This window comes from Oreochromis niloticus, linkage group LG16, assembly GCF_001858045.2.
Source record: "Oreochromis niloticus isolate F11D_XX linkage group LG16, O_niloticus_UMD_NMBU, whole genome shotgun sequence".
Lineage (NCBI taxonomy): Eukaryota > Metazoa > Chordata > Actinopteri > Cichliformes > Cichlidae > Oreochromis > Oreochromis niloticus.
The window spans coordinates 15,566,798-15,588,972 of NC_031987.2; the positions used below are offsets into that span (position 1 = coordinate 15,566,798).

General features: G+C 39.4%; 1 protein-coding gene across 5 annotated transcripts; it reads right to left on the bottom strand.

Moving 5' to 3' along the window:
* Nucleotides 1-115: 115 nt before the first annotated feature.
* Nucleotides 116-22,041, bottom strand: cobll1b (cordon-bleu WH2 repeat protein-like 1b). 5 transcript variants are annotated; one of them, XM_005452973.4, is made up of 14 exons: nucleotides 21,693-22,041; nucleotides 21,378-21,458; nucleotides 9,262-9,450; nucleotides 7,348-7,552; nucleotides 7,037-7,262; nucleotides 6,840-6,884; nucleotides 6,644-6,738; nucleotides 6,227-6,463; nucleotides 5,969-6,098; nucleotides 4,016-4,226; nucleotides 3,846-3,931; nucleotides 2,319-3,718; nucleotides 684-827; nucleotides 116-602 (listed from the first exon to the last, which is right to left on the bottom strand). In XM_005452973.4, the coding sequence occupies exons 1-13, from the start codon at nucleotides 21,731-21,733 to the stop codon at nucleotides 720-722; spliced, it is 3,054 nt and encodes a 1,017-aa protein (XP_005453030.1). In that variant the 5' UTR covers nucleotides 21,734-22,041; the 3' UTR covers nucleotides 116-602; nucleotides 684-719. The 5 variants fall into 5 exon arrangements, with proteins under 5 accessions (XP_005453030.1, XP_025759799.1, XP_025759798.1 ...); XM_025904014.1 differs by lacking the exon at nucleotides 21,693-22,041 and adding an exon at nucleotides 21,537-21,616 and having other exon boundaries at nucleotides 4,016-4,223; XM_025904013.1 differs by lacking the exon at nucleotides 21,693-22,041 and adding an exon at nucleotides 21,537-21,616.
* Between the last annotated feature and the right edge of the window lie 134 nt (nucleotides 22,042-22,175).

Genomic DNA, 22,175 nt, shown 5'->3' on the forward strand with positions numbered 1-22,175 from the left:
AAGTAGGATCCGGTTTTACCTGTTGTGAGCGAGTGACTGTTTTCAGTCGGATCCAATTTCACTCTGCATCATTTGTGCAGAAATCAAAGCAATGATTATAATAATAAAGGCAAACGGCTTGATAAAAGCTTTATTCATAACACTGCTTCTCAATGACAATAAGTGTACTGTACACATCAGTGTCTTTCTGCATATAGATTAAACAAAACTCTGTAATACTTAAATATAGACAGGTCAGTCCTGGTCTAAACATCCAGTATTATTTAGATAATACATTTTCTTAATAAACCCAATAATATTACAACTCAGGAAATCACTAATAATTTATAGAATTGTTCTTATTTATCATCTCTGAGCACTCGAGTGAAAACAAAATAAAAATGGAATCATTAAAATGTGCATAACAGCCGGGGATATCGCTTAATGAGGTGAGAAAATAAACCAAAATTTAGCAATTGTTAATTATCAAAATATATGATTTTATGTATGCTGTTGGAAAGTACTAAAAAAAAAAAGGGGGGGTGGGGGGGGGGAGACTTTCTTCTTCTTTGTCCTGGGATAAAGGGCTCCAGAGAAGTCAAAGCACGCAGGACAAGTTTCTCCTGAAAGAGAAAAATATGTTTCATTCAAGTGTTGTGGAAACATTCAAGAACTTCTATTGTGAAGTGTTGGATTCTGCTTACTGTAAATGATATGCAGTCAGAAGAATTAAGGCACTGCTATGGACCGGACTCTCCCGTTTGAACATTGTCACTATTAGATGGCGGTTCACCTTCTTCGCTCTGTAAGGTAGAGCCATTGCTATCCACCTCGCTATGTTCACAGTCCTGTAATGCACGGAAAAGAAACAAAGTGCAATCACTGGAGACTTGCTATTTCAGACAAGATAAAAGAGCTAAAAGACTGCAATATCTTTTAAGGTATTTCCTTAAGATGTGGGCTACAAGTGGGATTTGTTGTAGAGAGGGAAAAAGGATCGTCCCTACACAGTATAATACAAAAAAAGTCATACCAGCCATTATGTCTTTTAAGTATAGCTATATACGTCGTTGAAGAAAGAAAGCACACAACAACACTGCACCATTAAAATGTGGACTATTTCCTGAGGGCTTGAAATTGTTACTTGTTTCACTGAGTTGAAAGCAGAGTGACACAAAAGTAGAATTAACCTTGATTTTTCATCTACGTAGCACAATAGTCCTTTTTATTTACTGCCTATTGAGAAAACTTAAAGATTAAAAAGGAATTCACAACTTAACTCTGTTCAGGATGTATAATCTGATTTGTGAATTAATAGCAATAAATCCAAACATTTCTATCATATGGCATGCAAAATAAATAAATAAATAAATAAATAAATAAATTTACTTTGTTATTTGCCTACTAAATCTTTTTTATTTTACACTACACTTGAAAGTTTTTCACAGATTTCTAGGATATTTGTTTTCTTATTTTTCATGAAAGGCAGAAAAATAAATTTGTTAGTTACATACTGGTTAGTATTAACTGGTTATTTGTGCTTTTAATGTACTGGGAGTGACAAACAAACCGAATTCTGTATTTGTTGCTCAGTTATTCGAAAATTGTCGTCTTAGGCCACAGTTACAAATCGCACTGATCAAAACTCAGACAGCATGCGGTTATGAAACATGCAGTCTCATCATGTCCACAACGTCCCGCACAAATAATTAAGAAACCGTAAAGTGGCTTGAATTGTTTAGTTATTCATTGCCAGTGGATTGTGCCCCTCACTCATCCTCGTCTCACTCACAGCTTCTCTTATCATTTTCTGAAATTAACTATTAACATACAAAATGCTACACCACAACCTTACTGATCTTTAATTTCAACAGGACAAGATAAACATTCAGTCAGGTAAAAACACACGAATCCCTATGCTTTGCCTTTAAAGGCTTTGGGAATATAGCAGGTAATCTATATTAAAACCAAAATTGAGTTTTAAAAATGGGTCACATGAACTATATAACAGTATTCCATTATTCATCAGAGGTTATAATATTTCTGAGACTCCCCACGGGCCAAAGCGTAACTGCCTTACACAATACCAAACCAAAAAGCACGACAGCATTTGGAAAACAATATTGTTATAAGACTAATGTCTTGACACTCTTGTCTACATCTGTAAACCTCTTAAGGGAAAACCAAGTGGATGTGTTAACCATCATAAAGGAGGCTAAATGTAGTATAAACAAGCTACAAATAATAACTGTAGTCACATAAGTAGATGATAAACTTATTTTACTTTAACTTTTTACTTACATATTTTAATGTCAGTGTGAAACACTATGAACACTAACCTTGAGTTTAGATAACTGCTTTGACTCGGTGACAGATGAGAGACTTGGAGTTGGAGAGACAGGTGGTAACACAGGTGAGAGAGGCGGCTTTGGCCGATAGGTAACAGAATGACTCCTTTTCACAGCCGAGGACACTGCCTGAGCAAAGCGGGATGGGGTGGCAGGAGCATAAGGCCTGGGTGCTGCAAAGCTTCGAAATTTTTCCAAGGTTAGCCCAGTGCTTGGCTCTCTAGCTGGCAGACTACTTTGCCTTCCCATTCTCATGAGGGGCACATTCTTGTCGACCTGTTTAGGGCTCAGCTGAATATTAGTGGCCCCTGTTGTTTCCTCGTCACACTGCACAGGAGGAGGAAGAGGAGGGGGTGGTAAGTTTGCTCTTTCTGCACTTCCTTGAACTTCCCTCAGGCCAGAGCTAGAGTTGGCGCCAAGACTCTTCTCTGCTGCTGAAGTTACATAATGACCAGGTGTTTTTTTGTGCTGTGAGAAGCGGAAAGAAGCAGGCTTAGGTTTCGTTGCAGGTGGAATTTTCATTTCCTTGACCTCTGCTGGGGACCCAGCTGGAGATGCCCCAACTGAGGATGACACCTTGTCTGTGTTACATAAACTTGTCGGTGATGACAAATGAGTAGATTCAGGTATACCTCCATTAACAGTGTGTTGATTAGTAGCAGTGTTAGGCAGTCCATCTTCCCTGTGTAAAGTAGAATGCGGCTCACTTTTTTCCTTTGAGACTTCCTGTTCCATCTGTCTTGTGCTCTCATCTGAATGAGCAGAACCAGTATTGAGTACCTGTTGTGAGGCTTCAGTAGGCGTCTCCAGTGTCAATGCAACTTCAAAATATCTCAGTTTCTCCTGAGATTTCTGAGGCACGATAGTATACGTTGTCATCCCCACCTTGGGGATGTAGTCCCTTGTAAGTTCGTTGGAAGGCTTAGGCTTTGGCTCAGAGTCTGTGGCATACATAGGTGGCACTTTTGCTGTGACGGGGGCACTTGGTGTTGAATCTTGGCGTAATGAGGTCTCCGACGTGGGGGGTAAGGCTTGCTCAAGCTCAGGAGGTCCCAGATCCTCCGTCAAAGTGGCCATATCTTTCTTCCCAGGTGATTCACAGACGGGGGCAATTGATGGTGAGGAATCTTCGTCCACGTGTTCTGGCGGGGGCGCGGGGAGCTGTGTGAAATTTGATTGCACTTGAGCATCCTCTCCAGTGGAGCATGATGTGCTGGTGGCCACTGAATTCTCCCTGAGGCTTTCAGCGTTTGCTTGAACAGAGGCCTGTGTCTCCGCATCCTGCATTACAGGCGGAGGGAGGCTGCTAGTTGTAGTACTGCATTCGGTTTCAACACTGTGAGTTGCAGACTCCTGACAGATGGAATTTTCAACCTGAAGTGGGACACAATCTGTAGAGAAAGGAGAATTTTTCATGTGAAACAGGCATTTTGACCTTCTTTAAGAGCAGACTTGCTTAATTAAGGCAAAATGTAGAAAAAAAAAAAAGTAGAAAACAATATTGCAGTGCAAACTCACTAGTATCTGCCGGTTCAGATGAGTCTGTGACATCAGTTTTCCTCACAGTCTGAGTTACAGAATCATTCACTGTGCTCTGCTGTTGACTAGGAAAATAAAAGAAAGAATTAAAGGCATTGCTAATGCAAAAGTGTCAGCCTTGAGTTTTATTACTAGAGTTCATTTCATACTTGCTATCCGAAGACAGATCAGGGGACTGATCTTCCACTGACATCGTGCTCTGTATCTCAACATCTGGGGAAGGGGAATGCAGTGAAACATCAGATGACGTGTTGAGGCTGTCGTCTACTCCTTGCGTATTACTAGCAGTTGCAGACATTACAGATGCAGTCATCTCCTCTTGCTCCCTTATTTCTTCCAGTCTGTGAGCAGCATCACCTGCTGGAAAACATGATAAAAAAAAAAAAACAAGGTCAGTCAAAGGCCTATTCTAAGACAGAAACAACTCTAGTAGCGTATACAACAGACTATATTTGATGTGTTGGCTGTAAATTACATACAATTTTTAATACAACTAATGCTATTATAAACTCAGTCTGCCACAAGGAAGGTGCCGAGTTTCTAATTTAAAAGGTTCTGATAAATAAACTCCACTGAACGATCCTTTACACTCCATTCTCCCTTCTCCAGTTCTTAATTTAGCGCTACAGGAAGCACTCGCACAGGGGCACTGAGCAAAAGGAATTTCAAGGCCATTTAAACAAAGCTTACTGTTCTCAGCCTCTGATCTCAGCAGCCACTGAGCCACACTAAGCTACAGAGCAGACGACCTCTCTCTGTGAAGTTAGCGCTGGGAAAAATCAAGAGCAACGAGTGGATGAAATGATAAAATGTTTAGAAGGAGAAAGCAGTTATAGAAATGTGTGACTGTGCATTCTGCAGCTGTGAGTTATGACTGGGGGATACGTGACGAGTGAAGGGATTTTGGATAATAATAAAAAAAAAAAAAAAAAAAGGAGTTATGAGACTTTTTAACATCAAAGTAAAATCAAAGAAAACAAAAAGAATCAGAAAGACAGCAACTTAAAAGGACAGACATCAAAGAAAACCGCAATCTATTAAGATATAGAGGACACTAGTTTTGTTTTTTTATCTTGTGTTTTTTCCAAACTGACTATAGTTCATGGCGCTTAAAACATTTGAAAAACCTTGGACTTATTCACACAAACCCTGTAAACAGATTTCAGGATTTCCTATTAATTAACAAAAATGAGTTCACTGAAATAAAGCAACGCGGTGAAAAGATGGTCTGCCTGAACATGGTTTCTACCATGCAGTTTTAGTGGTCTGAGCATCCCAATATACTTCGCACTTGACAGATAGAAAACTAAGTTAATAAAAGCACATCACTAGATATCACCAAATTATGGAAGCTAGAAAATATGCTGTGATCTTCGTCCTGTCTTTATAAGTGAAGAATATAAGCCAACCTTTTTTTTTTCCTCAACGTCAAATAACAATATTTTTAAATATTTTTAGGTTTTGCTTTAAATTGATCTATATACAGGACGGGCGGAGTTTCCCCTCACAGGACAAATACAGCGAAGGTTCACTGTGTCTACACAATCACAGGAAAGTATTTCTCAACCAAGAGAAAAAATGTTAAAGAATTCAAAACCTGCAGAGATTTGGAAAATAAGAAAAAAAGCTTTCTTGTGTATTTTCCAAAATATACGTGCTTTGATATTTTCAAAAAGGAATTTACAGGTGTTTGAGGACAAAATACTAAATATAGTCAGGAAAACAGGGAGAATAAGCTCAAGAGCAAAAACACTAAACCACAGTAGAAGGGCAGAGAATGTGCAAGCGACACCATACTGGCACAAACGCTTGTTCACAAATGAAAAATAAGACATGCCAAAAGAGCCACTTTTAGTGTGTAATTGTGCATGGTCTGAGCAGTGCATACAGAGGTTCTCAGGCTGCAAAATGAAGCACTTTGCAATTAACACCACTAGGAGGCACACAAACCAAATGAACAAAATACAAGCTTTAAGAAAATTCACTCTTGAGCCCTTTGCACACATGCCAAAATGTCACACATTTAATCCAGATCTACACTACAAAGTCACTTTTATTTATTTTTCATTATCACTCAATGTAATGTAAATAAAAGACCAAACCTTGCACATTTTCATCTGGAGAAACAGGTTCTTGAGCAACTGCACTTGGAGATGTAGGAGGAGGAGGCGCTTTGCGTTTGGTTCTCTTCAGTGAAGACTCTGCTGACGACCCACGACTCAGACCACACACCTACATAAAAACATTTTTATTTTAATCAACGCTCAAAAATAAAAGACATCGCCTTTTATCTTGTCATTTTCAATTGTTGTCAGAGCTTTGCTCAGACATCAGACACACCATGTTAACAGTGGCCTCACCTGATCACCGTCCAGTCGAACATTCGGTTCAGAGTAGAGCCTCTGGCGAGTCCTAGGGTCAGAGGTGCAGCTTTGAGATACACGGATCGGAGGCTGGGGTGCACGCCTCTTCTTTGGCGCATCGGTCGAGATTGTCGGAGAGCCGAGCGGAGACGAGTTGGAGCTGGGCAAGGCCATACTGAGTGGTCGAGGCTTGCTCACGAGAACAGGAGAAGCTGGGGCACTGGCTGTCGTTGGCTTTAAAGAACAAACATCCAATCAGAACATGATAAGAAACCTGTTTCCAAATAACACAGTGAACATTAACTAATAGCAAACCAAAGTAAACAAACCTCCCTCTAAAGATTTCAATGTACTTTGTCATAGAGCAAACTCCCAATTAGAAAAAGTATCTTAATTTTACTAAGTCACGTTTACCTGGTCAGATTTTTTCTTGCTTTTTCTGAACACTCCAAAGAGGCCTTTATTTTCCTTTTCTTTTTGAGTTTTATCTTTGCCCGGTGTGACTCTTCCTGAGAAACAAAGAACAACCCCAAAAAAAACATGCTGTTGTAAAAACAGACAGAAATGTGATTACTCTGTTGGTGGCGATCATGTGGTGAAACTGAAATACCTGCATAAGTCGGTGAGCCTGGACACACAGGCGTAGCAGGTTGTGCTGTCGAGTCAAAAAGCATGAGGTTTAGTGCAGAACGTGAAACACACAACAATGACACACAACAAGCAAGCTGGAGAGGTAGAGTAAGAAAGACATGGGATAGCCAATATGCAAAACCAGTGAGTTTGGCCTTTTACTATATTAGCACTCACCTTGTGTGTCTCTTGCATAAACCTCCCGTATTGCATAATCATTAAGAGAATTGGACAAGTTTAAAGGGGTCATTGATTGGACATCTTTCAACAGGATTGTTGTCTCTATGTCAAATTCGCATTTCTCACAGATTGCTGGTAAGAGTTCAGCAAGGGGGACTCGAGGATTTACTCGCAATATAGTTTTCTGGGTCTTTTTGTAGTTTATCACCATCCGAACAGTTGCCTGGAGAACACAGAAGGAGACAGGTTGATAATCTGTTGTGGTGTTTACTGTGTGTGAGAATATAAAGTTCAATGTATTCATGTACCTCGGGCATCTGAGGACCTGTCTTCTTATTTTTATCCTCCCCTTTAGGTTTAAGTATGATCTTCTCTGCATCTAAAGTTCCTATGAGGGCATTGGGTTTGAGCTTGATGTTGTTCTTGTTGGAAGTAACCAGTTCTAAAGTGTGACTTGAGGGGTTCAAGCGATACTTTGCACAAAGTGTCACCAGGAGATCCATTAGGGGTTCGCTGAAAGATACACAGAAACAAATATGTATGATTAGTTCAGCGTAAGGAAAAGGAGACATATCATAAAGAAGTAAATGAAAGTGCATTTAAAAAATGTGACATAAAGTCTCAAAAAAGTCGTGAAAACTATTTTTAAATCATTTTTGTTCACTAAGTCCTTCATGATGTTTCTAGAAAAAATTGCTTTAAAAAAATACCAGCAAAAACATTAAAAAAAAAAAAGGTTGAAAATTTAAATCCCTTACTGAAAAGGTTACTAAAATTTGAAGATGATCATCTAATAATCTGTTTACCACGACAGATTCAAATCATCCATGTAAAAAAATAAACAAACAAACAACAAAACTTATGTCACGCAGTGATAGAACTGATTAAAAAGCTGCAAGAAACAGTGCAATGGAGAAATACAGGGATTTAAGTCAGCAACAGTCATGCAACATTGTAGCTTTACTGACACTGTCAATATTGTCACAATGTAACAATGTACCTTGAAAATAACCTCTGTTGTGTAGCGACTCTAAAGAGGCTTAGACACAGGAAAAAAAGGTCAATTTAATCTGATCACACTGGATTAGTTTCGGTCATTTCTCAACACAGTGCGAAGTGCAAAAGATAACTCTGAAAGAATATTTATAAACTGTGTGCATTGTGAGAAAGATAGTGATAGCTTAAGTAAACGCTTGACTAAAAGTCTGACACACATGTGATTACAATCATGCAAGTCAGACTTAAGAGTCTGAATTTAGGTGTATTTAAATGCTGCATGGTGCTATTCAATACTAACTCATCCAGGACCACAAAACTGCGCTTTTGAGAAGAAGAAAATTACATTAATGCAAAAAATTAATTAGAAAAATCTGTATCTTAATTTAACTGGACAAAAAAAAAAAAAAAAAAAAAAAAAAAAAAACCCACATTGCACAGTGTAATATTTTATGTCACGTTTAACCATCACACACACACACACACACACGCACACACGCACACATCATGAGCTATTTAAGGGTCACTCTCTTGCACAAGGACACTTTATAAACTGAAGGTGCCCGGGATCAAACCACCAGCCTTCAGTTTAGAAAACCTCACATACTTCCTGAGCTACAGCATTTCACTCTCTGTAATATGTATTCCTTTGATTTCTATTTGGTAGGCATTTGCACTCTTTTGACTTCATGGGTTTGGATCTCAAGGCAATACCTATTGAGTCAGTTTTTTTATTGGGTTCTAGAAATTTGCAAGTTACAGCTTGCAATGCTGCCGTTTGTTTCTAATTAGATGATGTCATCTTGTTCCATGTATCTGCACAAAATCTCATCTCATTTTATTAGCTCAGCACGCATACGGCACATCATTTCGCAATTTTAATTTAATCTTTTTTTTTTTTTAACTAATTTCTCACATAATTGCCTACAGGCATTAGTAAACGCATGGTAGAGCATGCAAAAAAACAACACTCCAGTACACTGAGTTAATCCAGACTGATGTCTGAATAAAAATAAAGAGACACAAACATGTTGTCTAAAACCACAACCTGCAGCTATCCCACCTGTCTGACTCATGGACTTCATGCACTGACTTAGTTTACATCAGTGTCACAATTTAGTGCTTAATGTTTTGAGTATTAACACACACCACGTGGCAGCAAATAACAAAAATCATCCTTTACATGCACACTAAGTGTATACAGATATAGATAAAGTGATCTGTACCTTCCATGAACTATGGCCGTCTTTTCCACTCCACCAGGCAGAACCACAGTCAGAGAGAGTTCTTTATCAATAAGGTTCTCCTTCTGGTCCATCTTTAAATGAGGGTTTCCTGGGTACCGCTGGGAGAAACCTGGGGACTCCAGCCTCTTTAATCCAGGCGGGGATGGTGCTTTGCTTTTGGTCGACACCCTGAAGTTGGACAAGAAACAGTAAATTATTCTCAGGATGGCTTCATTATTCATAAAAAGTCTGGCTTTTGCTCTGACACAGCCAGACAAATGAACATTTTAGAGTTTACTGGGGTTGCTTTCCCTACTTGCGTGTGCATTATAAGAAATGTCATTAAACGGTTTCTGGTACTTCAGACAATATTCTGATTGAAAATCAAAATGCACTAGACAGCATGAAAGAAATCCTTTCTTCCCCAGGTTTTCACTAAGCAATGAGGCTAATACATGAAAGAGATCAAGTTCACTTTGCAAACAAGTCACAAGACAACCAAGTGGACAGATTTACTCATTGAGCCTGAAGAAATGGCTCTGAATGGACAGACATGTGAGAGACTGATAAAAAGATGCAAGCTACAGATCTCAATTTCAGTCACAGAGACTGCGCAAGGGCAAATGTGGTTTTATAGTGAAGTGCTTGCGTGCTTTCCTTGGGTAGAAGACTGTGCATTAGTATACAGCACTTGGTACAGTTAGAACATTTCTCTCTAATGTGTGCAAATATGACAAACACAATTTGAGTGTTTGTCAAGGCTCAACATTCCTGAAAACTGTGTAAATAAAGTGTGGTAAAGAGCAGTAGCAGTCATGTGAGCTTTACAGGCTGATCTGGCTGCCGCACACACACACACACACACACACACACACACACCTTTTATTCAAAGACTTTCTGTCAGCTGGCCATCTGTTAGACATATTTAAAACATCTGTGACAAGTACAATTTCAAATAATGACACCATTTCCACAAAGCTTTTGACTATAAATTAAAATGTTTTGATTTGATTTGTCATTATAAGGTTTAAAGATTAACTGTAACACATTTTGTTTTGTATTGCCTTTTGTCTGAAGAGAAAAACAGCAGATGCTGTCATAAGAAAGTCGAATAAACAGCACATCCAATCAGTGAGTCAGTCAAGATTCGCTAACTTTAGAAACTTCCAGGTGTCATTTTTTATTCAGTTGGCGTAAGCATAGATTGACACAAAGTTCTGCAGACCAAGTGCTGTGAATTACAGCCTGCAGTCTTACGTGGGGGCACGTCTTATTCAAACAAAGGAATCCGAGCAATGCAAGGTCACTTGCTCCACTCAGCCGAGTCTATTAGTCTATTAGTATCGCTCTGGGGGTGGATGTCCTTAAACACTATGACATTTATATACACCACACACACACACACACACACACACACACACACACACACTGAATGAAATAGAATGAAATTTTAAAAAGAATACATTGAAAATGAAACATGCTACTAAACAGCGCTGAAAACATATATTATATGACTATGATAATGAGCCCAAAAACTGTTCCAAGACTCTGCAGCTGGAAAAATGCATCTGCAGCCAAGGGCTAAGAAAACTAATTTTTAATATAGTAGATACAAGACCTCCAGGACTGATGACTGACAATATTCAAGGTTTACTGAATCCTTCGTATGCCTGCTATGTAGTGTTGCTCAAATTCTCCAGTTATCAAAATTGCCACAATGCAATGTAAAAAGAAATCAGCGAGTGATGGTTACTGACAAAATGGCTGATAGGAGAAGCTTGCCTTCAAGGCTTCCAGGCAGGAAGATTCCTTTTCTTTTATATTATTCTTGGTTTTCAGCTGCAGTTGTGTTAGGCTTAGGAAAAGATCATGATTTGGGTTGAAACACACCCTTTAAACAATGTTTATCACACCCCAGAGAGCTTGCCTGGCATGAAAGCCTTCAAGGCAAACTTCTCCCATGTGCAACAAACCCTACCATAACAGTGAGTGCTTTTGAAAACTGACAACACATTGCATGGTTTACTAGTGAATACTGCACAGCATTTACAGCATTACTGTTTAATAGTTCCAAAAGCATACACTTGACAGGATGTATTACCTTTAAAACTGAAAGGAACAAATAAATTCTGAGTGAACAAAACAAGAAGGTCAACTGCATACCTCACTCAAATCAATGTTGGTTTCAGCAGGTTTTCCTAAATCCATAATGTAATCCATTAGTTTGTGTGCAAAGTCCTTTTCTGACCTCTTGGGACTGCTAACCAGTTTCAAACTAGCGATTTACTTAATCAAATACATTAAAAAATATAACCTTGAGATAATGCCAATCAAAGTCTATCTTATTCAAGTATACTAACCAATGTCATGTCGTTATTTAGTCTTGGCATTACTGTCTATGTACAGCGTATATTATGAGAAAAAAAAAAAAAAGCTCCCTTGTGCATCATCACTAAACAGCTATTTTATGTCCTGTTAGATATCTCCACCACCGCTTTGCCTCTTAAATCTTCAGCTGATTCAGTTACTGTAACAGTTTGTACCTATAACAGACTTATTAAACTTTGTCCATTAGAAAGTTGTGCACACATAGATTTTACAATAAGGCCAAATTTGTACTTAAGAGTATAACGTAACAGTAAATCCTCTCAAATATAGTTTTAGAGCAGGGGTGGGCAACTCCAGGCCTCGAGGGCCGGTGTACTACAGGTTTTAGATGTGTCCTTGAACCAACACAGCTGATTTAAATGGCTAAATTACCTCCTCAACATTTCCTGAAGTTCTTCAGAGGCCTGGTAATGAACTAATCATGTGATTCAGGTGTGCTGACCCAGGGTGAGATCTAAAGCCTGCAGGACACCGGCCCTCGAGGCCTGGAGTTGCCCACCACTGTTTCAGAGTCTTGAAATAAACATGTGATCTGCACTTCAACCAGACTTGAATACCATCGTCTAACTTGCTTTCACAATACACATCTGAAAATGTTAACATCTAAGTAGGCAAAGGGCCTTTTTAACAACACAGTGAAAGAGTTTTGCAATGCTGTGAGATTAAGTTCTCTTGCTGTCCTGACTTTGCTTGTCTTTCCACAACACACATTTAACTGCAGTGAATTACATTGATGTCATCATGTTCACCAAATACAATCTGGAAAAACCTGTTCCAGTGACTATGCAGCCTTTTAAAATCCATAGACCAGAGAACAGAAAGAAAGGACTGCACTGATCCATCTTAAGTAAGAACCAAATTATATTTACTTTTTTACACTTTTAGACCTCTTCTACTTTGAGAAAAGAAAAAGAAGGGTTTACTAAATTAAGTGTTTGACCTTTGACCAAAATTCCTATTAGAAAACAACAATGCATCAATCTTATATTAGAGTGATTAAATTAAAAGCTAAAATGACTTCAATTGTTTTAATCACTGACTGTTTGGATTTTAACCAGACAAATCAATACAGTTCAAAGTTCAGAGGCGTACTCTGCTGATTTTAAAGCTTTGTGTCGACACCATTTTTCTAAACATGCTCATCCTCCCAATCTTTGTGTGTTTGGTCACATTAGAATTGTGATTTTGTTGTGAGTAAATCTTCGGTAATTGTACAAATTTGCCACGTACACCAGTCCCTCTGCATGTTTCTAAACTGACAGGTACATGCGTCCCAGTGGAGACATGCTGTCGCTTCTGCAGCACCTGGAGCAAATCTGCATTTGTCACACTCCTTTTGCATGAATATTGCCATCTTTACTTTGGGTTTTGCAGGACGCAGAGCAGTAATGAACAGTGTTAGATGAAAAATAATAAGCAGGCTACAAAGATGGTCCCGGATCACCACGTATAACTCAGGAAATCCCTACAAATGACAATAGAAATTCTAGATAAACAGACATTCACACTGTTCTCTGCTCTGTGTACAAAGTGCTGATTCCATTAGTTGGGGTTACTCATTTGGCAAAACTTTTGCACGATATCTAAAACTTTTTTTAGATACCCTGTAAATGAACCCAACAGCAATATAACTAGTTTTACTCATATGCCTTGTTCAGTGGAAAAAATGAATCATGTGATATTTGACTGAATGCTGAAGCAATTAATGAACCGCTATGGAAAAATACACAACAGCTTTGCATCAGTTCCAGAGTCAGCTCGGTTTATACAGCTGTGTCATCAGTGATCTTTATCATCACATATTAGGCAGGTGACAAACTCAAGACACACAAGCTGGTTGGTTTGTGCCATCCCAGCCTGCGTTGATGAGTGGCTGAATGAGACGGAGACATGTTGAAGCTTGACTGTGCTGATGTCTCATTTACAGGTTTCTCTGGGAAGTCCAGCACTCAAAAACAAGCCCATTTAGGACCTGAGAACAAGCTTAATGGACATGATCACAGACTACCAGGAAATGATAGAAACCTGTTGTTGCTGTGCCATGTCTTCCACTTTATCATAAGATAGTCTTGTAAACTTTAACAGCAAAAACAAATGAACTGGAACATTCACTATGATGCCTTTCCTTCTTTCTCGATATAACAGCAACAAATTTGCAATTGGAATGTGTGCAACTTTAAAAGAGATAAAGACAGACACGTGGCAAATTAAAATAAATAACAACACAAACTATCTTAATGAGGTGTAGGCCACCATCTGCCAGTAAAAACAGAAACTAGTTCTTCCTTGGCTTTGATTCTATGAGTTTCTTGATCTCCACTGACAGGATATTCTGTCATTTGGTGTTGTGATGACGGTGTTGGTGAAGAAGGCGGCAGACCAGAACGTCAGTTGAAAATCTCCCTATTGTTCAACTAGGTTTTTATCTGGGGATTTGGAAAGCCATAGCACATGATTCACTCATTCACACTCATCAAACTATTCAGTGCCTGCCCAAGGGATGGACACGCACTCATCTTATAAGAAATCACTCCCATTTGGCAGTCTTTCTATTATAATATAAAAAGGTAATCACTCAAAACTCCTTTTTTACTGACCTACAGTACAATACAGTCTTCAAGCATGATAAAGTCATCAAAACCCCTCAAAGGTTTCCATTCTCCGGTTTAATATGTCAATAACAGACATAAACAAAAAGTTACGGTTAAAGGCCTCTTCGCCATATGTTTCACACAACATATCTGGTGCTAGATCACATTCAAGGTATACATAAATGTATATATCCTCGATTAGATTTGGGAAAACAATAAAGAGAGATGTAGGCATAGAATAAAATCTTAATTAAATCTGTCGTGCGAGTACTTCCAGAAACTGTTCTGCAGGTCATGTATGGAAAATATTTTTTAAAAGACAGACATCAGATAAGAAAGATAGTGTATATAGACACTTAGCTGTGCTTTACAATAAACAGCCAAACATGAAGAACATAATCTGACCATCAGCAGGAGCAAACCCGATGAACAAAAGGATACCCAGATTCCCCACATACCATACATGCTAGGCCACACTTTTACCAGGAAAAAAATGTAATTGCATATGTATATTTGTTTTCTACTAAAGTCAATTAAATGGAAGAAGGATCAAATAGGACTAACTCTGAAGAAACTAAACCAAGAATAATCGAAACAAACACACAAAAACTCATAATAATAATAATAATAATGATAATAATAATGATAATAAAAGACTACTGTGCTGTACTAGCAGCTGCTGGGTAGCTGGATGGCCCCTTAGGGAATGATGGGTTCATGCACGAGGAAGCAAACTGTTTTTCTTTTTTCTTTTTCTTCTTCTTTTTCATAGAAGCCCTTTGGTCACACTTTCAGACAACACCCTGATTATTTTAAGAAGCAAGAGCAACAATGAAATGCTCCAATGACCAAAACACCCCAGATCTCTACCAGCAGTAGCTTACTAGCAGTCAAAAGTACAGGCTCAAACATGCCACAATGCAGGAAGTCCCACACACCCTCAACTTCAAGTCAGAACACACATACTAATAGTCTGAATGCAAAAACAGTGAGTACACAAAAGCCTTTCAGGGTCCTCTCCAACACCCTAAGAACACTTAAGTAGCAGCAGTGTTACGGTGTACAGATAATCACACAGACGGAGCAATGAGAAGCAGAAATTAGAAGAGCAGGTGAGAGACCTGCTTTTCCTCTCAGTGTGCCAGCAGTTCATTCCAGGCTCTTACCTCTTCACCTAAAGTTGTTCCCGCTCAAATAGCTTCCATTCTGCTGTGTGTCTCCCATGAGTAGTCAGACAGACTAAAATCTAACAGTATAGCTTTAAAGGGCCCACCTTAAAGCCACGCCCAAAGCTGTGACATCAGAAATCTGCCTCCTGTACCCAAATCCTGTCAGCCCTCTTGCTGTGCCTCTGAGAGTTTTAGCACTCTCCCAGTGGCCATGAGCAGAAAGGTAAGCAGCTTTGCCTCCCTTGGCAGAATCCGTGGGCGGAGCCAATGGACAGTCTACTGGCACACGCTGCAGCATGTGTGCTCACAGTGGACTTGGTAAATATGCTGAATTGTCATGTGTTTTAATCATGAATGATCTACTCATGATGGCAATGATGCAATTATGACAGTAAACAAAGGAGGGAAGTCAAAGGGATTGCATGCTAATTTATTTTATCTTCTCACTGGGGCTTAAACCCATCCTGGAAAGTTCCCTGCTCACTAATTTCCTCAGGTGGTGCTGCTGTGTTTACTTTTCATTAAGACACTGCCAACTGTTCAAAACCACACCTTACTTCTGCAGAACTGACTCACTCCCAAACCATGTTAGACGAGTTGACAGTTACGCAAAACAATAATGATAGTGCTACTTGATAATCAAAGGTATGAAAATAACATGTTCTTTGTAACAGCATGTAGTTCCTCTTCAAAAAAAAAAACGAGAAGCCCGGGATTTGGATTGCGTCGAAGCATTAAATTGTGAAGTTTCACCTAATTTTCATCATTTCAAGAATAAAACTCTGAACACACACTAAGTATACAACACTAGAACTAACAATATTCTAAAATAAATAGAGATTTCCTGTGTTAATTTGCTCCAAACAGTATGACCAACTTGAAACTTTTTTCTTTTTTTTTTGCTTTATTTAGGAAACTGTACACTGTCTGGTACGGAATACATTTGACTTTCTATTGTGAAATGAGTGCTTATTGCCAGTGATTTATCAGCATGTCTACACGTTCACTTTAGAATGTGCAATCCACTCTACAAACACTACCACCAAATACCATCGAATGATAAGGAGGATAAGAGATGAATGGAGATGTTGGTGTGTAGCAGAGTGGAAGGACAGAGTTAGGGAGTTAGCAAAAACATTAGTTGCTGCATCTGAGAATCTCAATCTAATTACATCATCAATGCATCAATCCTCCTACACTTACATAACCCGCATACAGTCACACAAGTGATTCTCTCTAAACCCTAACCTATTATGACAAACTTGTCCCATTTTCAACATTCCCCACCCTCATTTCTGCCTTCTTTACTCTATATTTTGTCTCCCAGTTTCTCAAGGACAGCCTAATAGATGTTGGGGCTCCCCCACAGTCAAGCTGTCTGTCGACTGCCACTGAAGTATTTCATTACTAAAGAAGGCAAACACAGTGGGTCACCTCTGCAGATGGCGGCTAGGTGACCTAGCCATCACATTCAGTGTCCTCCCTGTGAAGGAAAAATCCCTCCTTAGTGGGGTGGCAGCTCCCCCATGCTGGATTTTCAGCCAATTTGTTAAAGACGGTCTGATTTATTCCTTCGCACTGCAATCCTAATATAGCCAACCCCCATCTGTTACCTGCAATTTGTGACTTTGAGCTGCACCTTCCTGCACCACCCCATTTTTCAGCCCACATTAAACAGAATCCCTTATCTTCATCCGCTTCATCTCCCTTATTCCCCCTTCACAGAGAAATGACAACTGCATTCAACCATTCACAAGACCACACCTACACTTACCTCCTTGCTCAACATATCTTTTTATCACTTGTATAGCAATTTTTTATCACAAAAAAAAGTTATAGAGGCGCATGGCTGGAGAGGTGGCAGTTCCTGAAGAAGTGGCAGTTCCTGAAGAAAGACAAAACACAGGGCCAGAGCCGCAGCTGGTAATTTGGTAAGAGGTCACTCACTGTAAACACAAGCTTTTTAAGGAGGGTCTGGAAAGGCCATTACTTCCTAAGCAATGTGGGATGGAAAGAAATTAGGAGAAAAAAAGAGCACATGGACCCTATGAGAACTTCCCACCTCCTATGTGTATCATTTATTATTGCAAGCAAAACAAAAACTTGTTCCCACAGCGCTTTTTTAGATCACCTCATCTAACTCAAATTCTCCCCTGTCATTAACATAAATTTGCAAACTTCTAAAAATATCTAAAGACCGACCTTGTGACATTATTAGCATTTTGCTGCAGTGTATAATATCTGTTTGTCACAATCTGCCTTAGGCAGTTTGCATGTTCAGCCTCTGCCTAATACTACTGCAGAGCCAGAGTAAGCTCGCGGGTCAGTTAGATAATGACATCTGGGTCCATTCAGTGTGATTTCTCGACATAATTCCAGCGGTGAACTGGACCTGCTATGGTACATTACCCTCACTTTATCACTAACCAGCGCAAATATTTTCACACCAAACATTGCACCATAACAAAGCCACGGCTATGTAAAGAAAAATATGTGTGCCAACCATAAAAGAAAGAACGCAGAGCTTTTTTTTCAGGCTGTCTGTTTTTAAATGAATATATTTCAATTTAATAAATCTGTCAGAAAGGTGAACATGAAAGAAGTCGACTGGGCTGCCAGGAATTCTTTTTAAGATACACATAATAGCCCCACACTGGAAACTGCACAGAAAAGATAAGACCCAGTAATTATTACTTCAGTCTCTGTAGATTTGACTAAACGCAGATTTATTATTTTTGTTTCTAAAGGGACACTTTAAATAAAGTTACTTAGCGAGAGAGCAAACGTCCCCCTCGAGTCATAATTTTAACTATCACACTGTGTCCTCTTTTCTGAAACAATGCAGCGTTGTTTTCAGTGGGGGATCTTTCAAAAGCACGGCATGCATTTGATTTTTTTGCTGATCACATGAACTGAGACTCTTTACAGCATGGAGTAAATACACTATGTCTAACTGCAGTTTTTACAAAAACATGCCACAACAGCCACACTGCCTGAATCCATACTCCAAAGTATTTCAACCTCCTGCTCAGTGTCAGTGTGAATGCCCTCGCTGAAACTGCTTACGTGCTTGTTTGTGTCACGCTGCGGTTCATTAAGTTGCTACACTGTGTGTTAGGAGATGATAAGGCTCACAAGAATATCAATTCATTAGCAGTCTGACAACAAGTAAAATTCAACACAGGAACTCTGTAGTGCTTCAACGCGCATATGCACGACAAACATACTGTATGCACAGTGATAGTGCCCTCTAGAGAAATATATCATGGTGTACAACTTCATATTTCCTATTTTACACCTGCCTTTTATTGTCCTGATGCCAGTTTGTCAATGTCTTGTTAAACAGATCTGCAGTAAACTTAACTCACGCCTGTTGTGATTTGCTGGGCTTTTTCTATATCTCATCTAAACAACACAAACACTGATAATGAAGGTCATGCAAATGAAGGGAAATTGTTCTTTGTGACATAAAATGCCTGAATGTTGTTGGAGATATGTAAAAGTTTCTATTGAGGCCACACAAAGGCCTGATTCATGTGAGGTCACCCTGAATGTTACACAGGCTGAGAGTGGGAGGCATCCAACTGTTATGCCCTGGAAACGTGCATAACAGAAACAAAGAGGGGCTATATACAGGCAGGATCTGTGCACTATATTCACTTAAACAGGTTGGTGTGAACCTCAGTGTGGTAAAAATAGAAAAATATGAGGTTTTTTCTTTCTTTTTTTTTAAGAGAAGAAGAAAAATTTGCACTAATATTCTTGTCTGTTTATGAAGAAGTTTTGCTGGTATTTACGGTCAGTGCGTTGGATTCAGTCTGGTAACAAAGACGAGCCATTCTTCCCTGTTTTCTGGATGATAGCCATTTTGTCTGGTTTAGCCTCTTCAGTCTGAAAGCATCCATGAGATAAAACACCCAGTATTCAAACACACACTAGCTCATTACCCGTAACAGCTTGTCGTTTTCTCATTTTCCTCTTGCTTCATCGCATCTAGTGGGTGGATATCTTTAAATCACACCCTTTACCTTGCCGTTTGAGCACACAGAATCTGAGTGGGACTTCTGATGGCAGCATGCTGTAGGCCAAATTATAGATTTTTCTAAAAGACGACAGACTTGTTGTCTCTAGGTATAATTTCAACAAAGAAAGGGGGAAAAAAAAGACTCTAGTGTGTTTGAGGCCCTGTGTTTTCTGTACCTTTACTTTGGTCACTGTGTTTCAAATTCCACAAGCCTGCATTCTTCAAGGGTCTCAGTTTGATCTGTCAGTCTTGTCATAGTTTTCATCTGTAACTCATGTGAGCAGCTGTGCCCTATGACTGCCTGCACGTCAGGGAAACAGCTGTGGCGATTCACAATACCTTAACTAATTCCACATTTTACCCCGAGGGAAGCCAGCCATGTGAGATCATGGTTTAAGGTGTGTCCAATTAGTGGGGCCAGCTCCAAGCAGTCCACTGCTGGAGTAGGTAGGAATTAAAAATCCTTCTTACTGGACATAATAGTGATGATTACAGTTAGAAATGGTTTTCAAAACTGCGTTACTGAAATGCTAAGAACTGAAGGAAGAAAGAAACACTACCTATTGTCAAAATAACATATGTGTATGTGCTAGCAACATCTCTGCTTGAAAACAAATGACACATAGGTTTTGAGGTCAGTGCAGTCACACATACAATCTTCATGTATGACTGTGTTTGAAAAAGCAAGAAGCAGTGGGTTAAGTCACCCCAATTCTAATAAGCCAGAAATAAGACAGGGAACACATGTCTTCATCCACACCCCAGCAGCTTATGGAGGAGTGTGGTTTACTTTTCCAAATAATACTCAAACCACAGAGAGATTTAGGTAGTCTGCTACTCCCCATTGCCAAGGAGTGTGGCTGTGCTCTCAGATGACACAATACTTATGAAATATGAATAAAAGTCAGACTGAAAGAGCTGTGTTTTTTTTTTGCTTTTTTTCAGTGAACTATAATGTGCCTGAATGCTATTTTAACAAATGAGGAAATCACAGTATGCAGGGCAGGACTGGAAACTTTGTATAGCTATCGTGGAAGACTGAATTGGAAACTGTCATATGCTCAAATTCTCCATCTCACCTCTAATTTCAATCTGAAAATCTCGGCAGATCGCCTCTGAATGCCAAAAGAGTGAGGAGCGGCTGTAAAAAAGCTCTGGAAACTCACTCTCCCCTTTTAATGATTCCAACCACTGGAATACAAGCAGCTGACATCATCTCCAAGGCTATGCACCAAAAGCTGATGGGAAATTCCATCCTGTCATATATGCACAGCATTTTTTAACTGCAATTCGAACGTAACAATTCAGTGTTTGCATTGCAGAATATCAGTTTCAACCCCAACACACACAAGGGGGGGGAAAAAAAAAAACGCCACCAGGCTCATCACAGAGACAGAGGAGGCAGAATGTTTTGCCTGCAAAATAGTTCCCATGACCTCTGCATATGGTCAAGGCAATTTCTCAGTAAAACTCAGAGAGCAGGAAATGAAGAGAGTTCAAAGGTTGAAACGTCTGCAACAACTGTGACTCTGCTAAGATGTACTGAGTGATAGGAATGTTAGCTAAACGTTTCTTATACAGATGCATTAATTTACAATGGTCTTTGAAAACCAGCTGGCTGGGAGCTGCCAGCTGTTGTCAGAACCCCATTTGCTAGCATTAGGTGGAAGGGTATCACTGTGATATTATATTTCTCCACAATGACAAAACTGATACACAATTCCATGTCATTATTTCAGTCTTTCCTACTTCTGTTTTCTTTATTCATTTATTTCTTTTTTTGCAGATCAGCACCATGGAGATTGTTCAGTTAAAAAAACCCAATAAAACATGATTAATGGCATTACACCTCTGCTGGAACACGTTAGATCCTAATGATTTCTGTGTTGGCTGACAGATAAAACATTTATTACAGCTGGCAATCCAAATGACTGCTCTACATACCTCAAACCAGAGCTCCGTGGATGAGACTGGGATCCATGATCATCCATTACTAAATTCATTGGTTTGACAAACTCTCCCGGACTAGTCAAACACAAACAAAAAGCACAATTCATTTTTAGTGGGAGCGAGCATACTAAACGTTGTACCAGCGAGTCAAACCTGCTGCTTTCAAGTGATGCAATCGGGCAAATACTGAAATATGGGCGAATCCCACATGAGGTCATCAGATTATCCTTCGCATGCAGTCGTTTTCCTCCTTTCTTTTTATGAAGAAGATGGCATTATGATTTAAACCGATTACTAATCACGCCTTACCATGAATGCAGCTGGTTTTCTAAGCAGCTTCCAACTTCCATCGGTGTTCAAAAAAAAAAAAAAAGTTAACCTTAGTTGTGGAGTCCTACTGTCTCGATAAATGATCCATAACCCCGTTTTGCAGTGCGGTCGTTCATTTTTCTGCGGACCATCCTAGAGTAGTTTATCCTCCTCCGTCCCTCCCTCCCTATGAACCACATGCAGTCATATATGTGTGTCTATTGACACAGTGCACAACTCTGCCAACTTTTCTGTGTACATGACGCTGCATCGCAACACTGAAGCGCAAAAACGGGGCGTTTCTCTCATTTGCTCCCTAGTAATAATGTGGCTTTCAGCATATAACGGCAGCGCATTCAACTTACAACTTGGCATGAACACGTAAAGAAACAACCCAGCACGACCATCCCTTAATAAAATCCACAAGCGTAGCCCGTCAAAAGACTCAAGAAGCCTTGTTGTTTTTTACTTCCTTTTAATAAA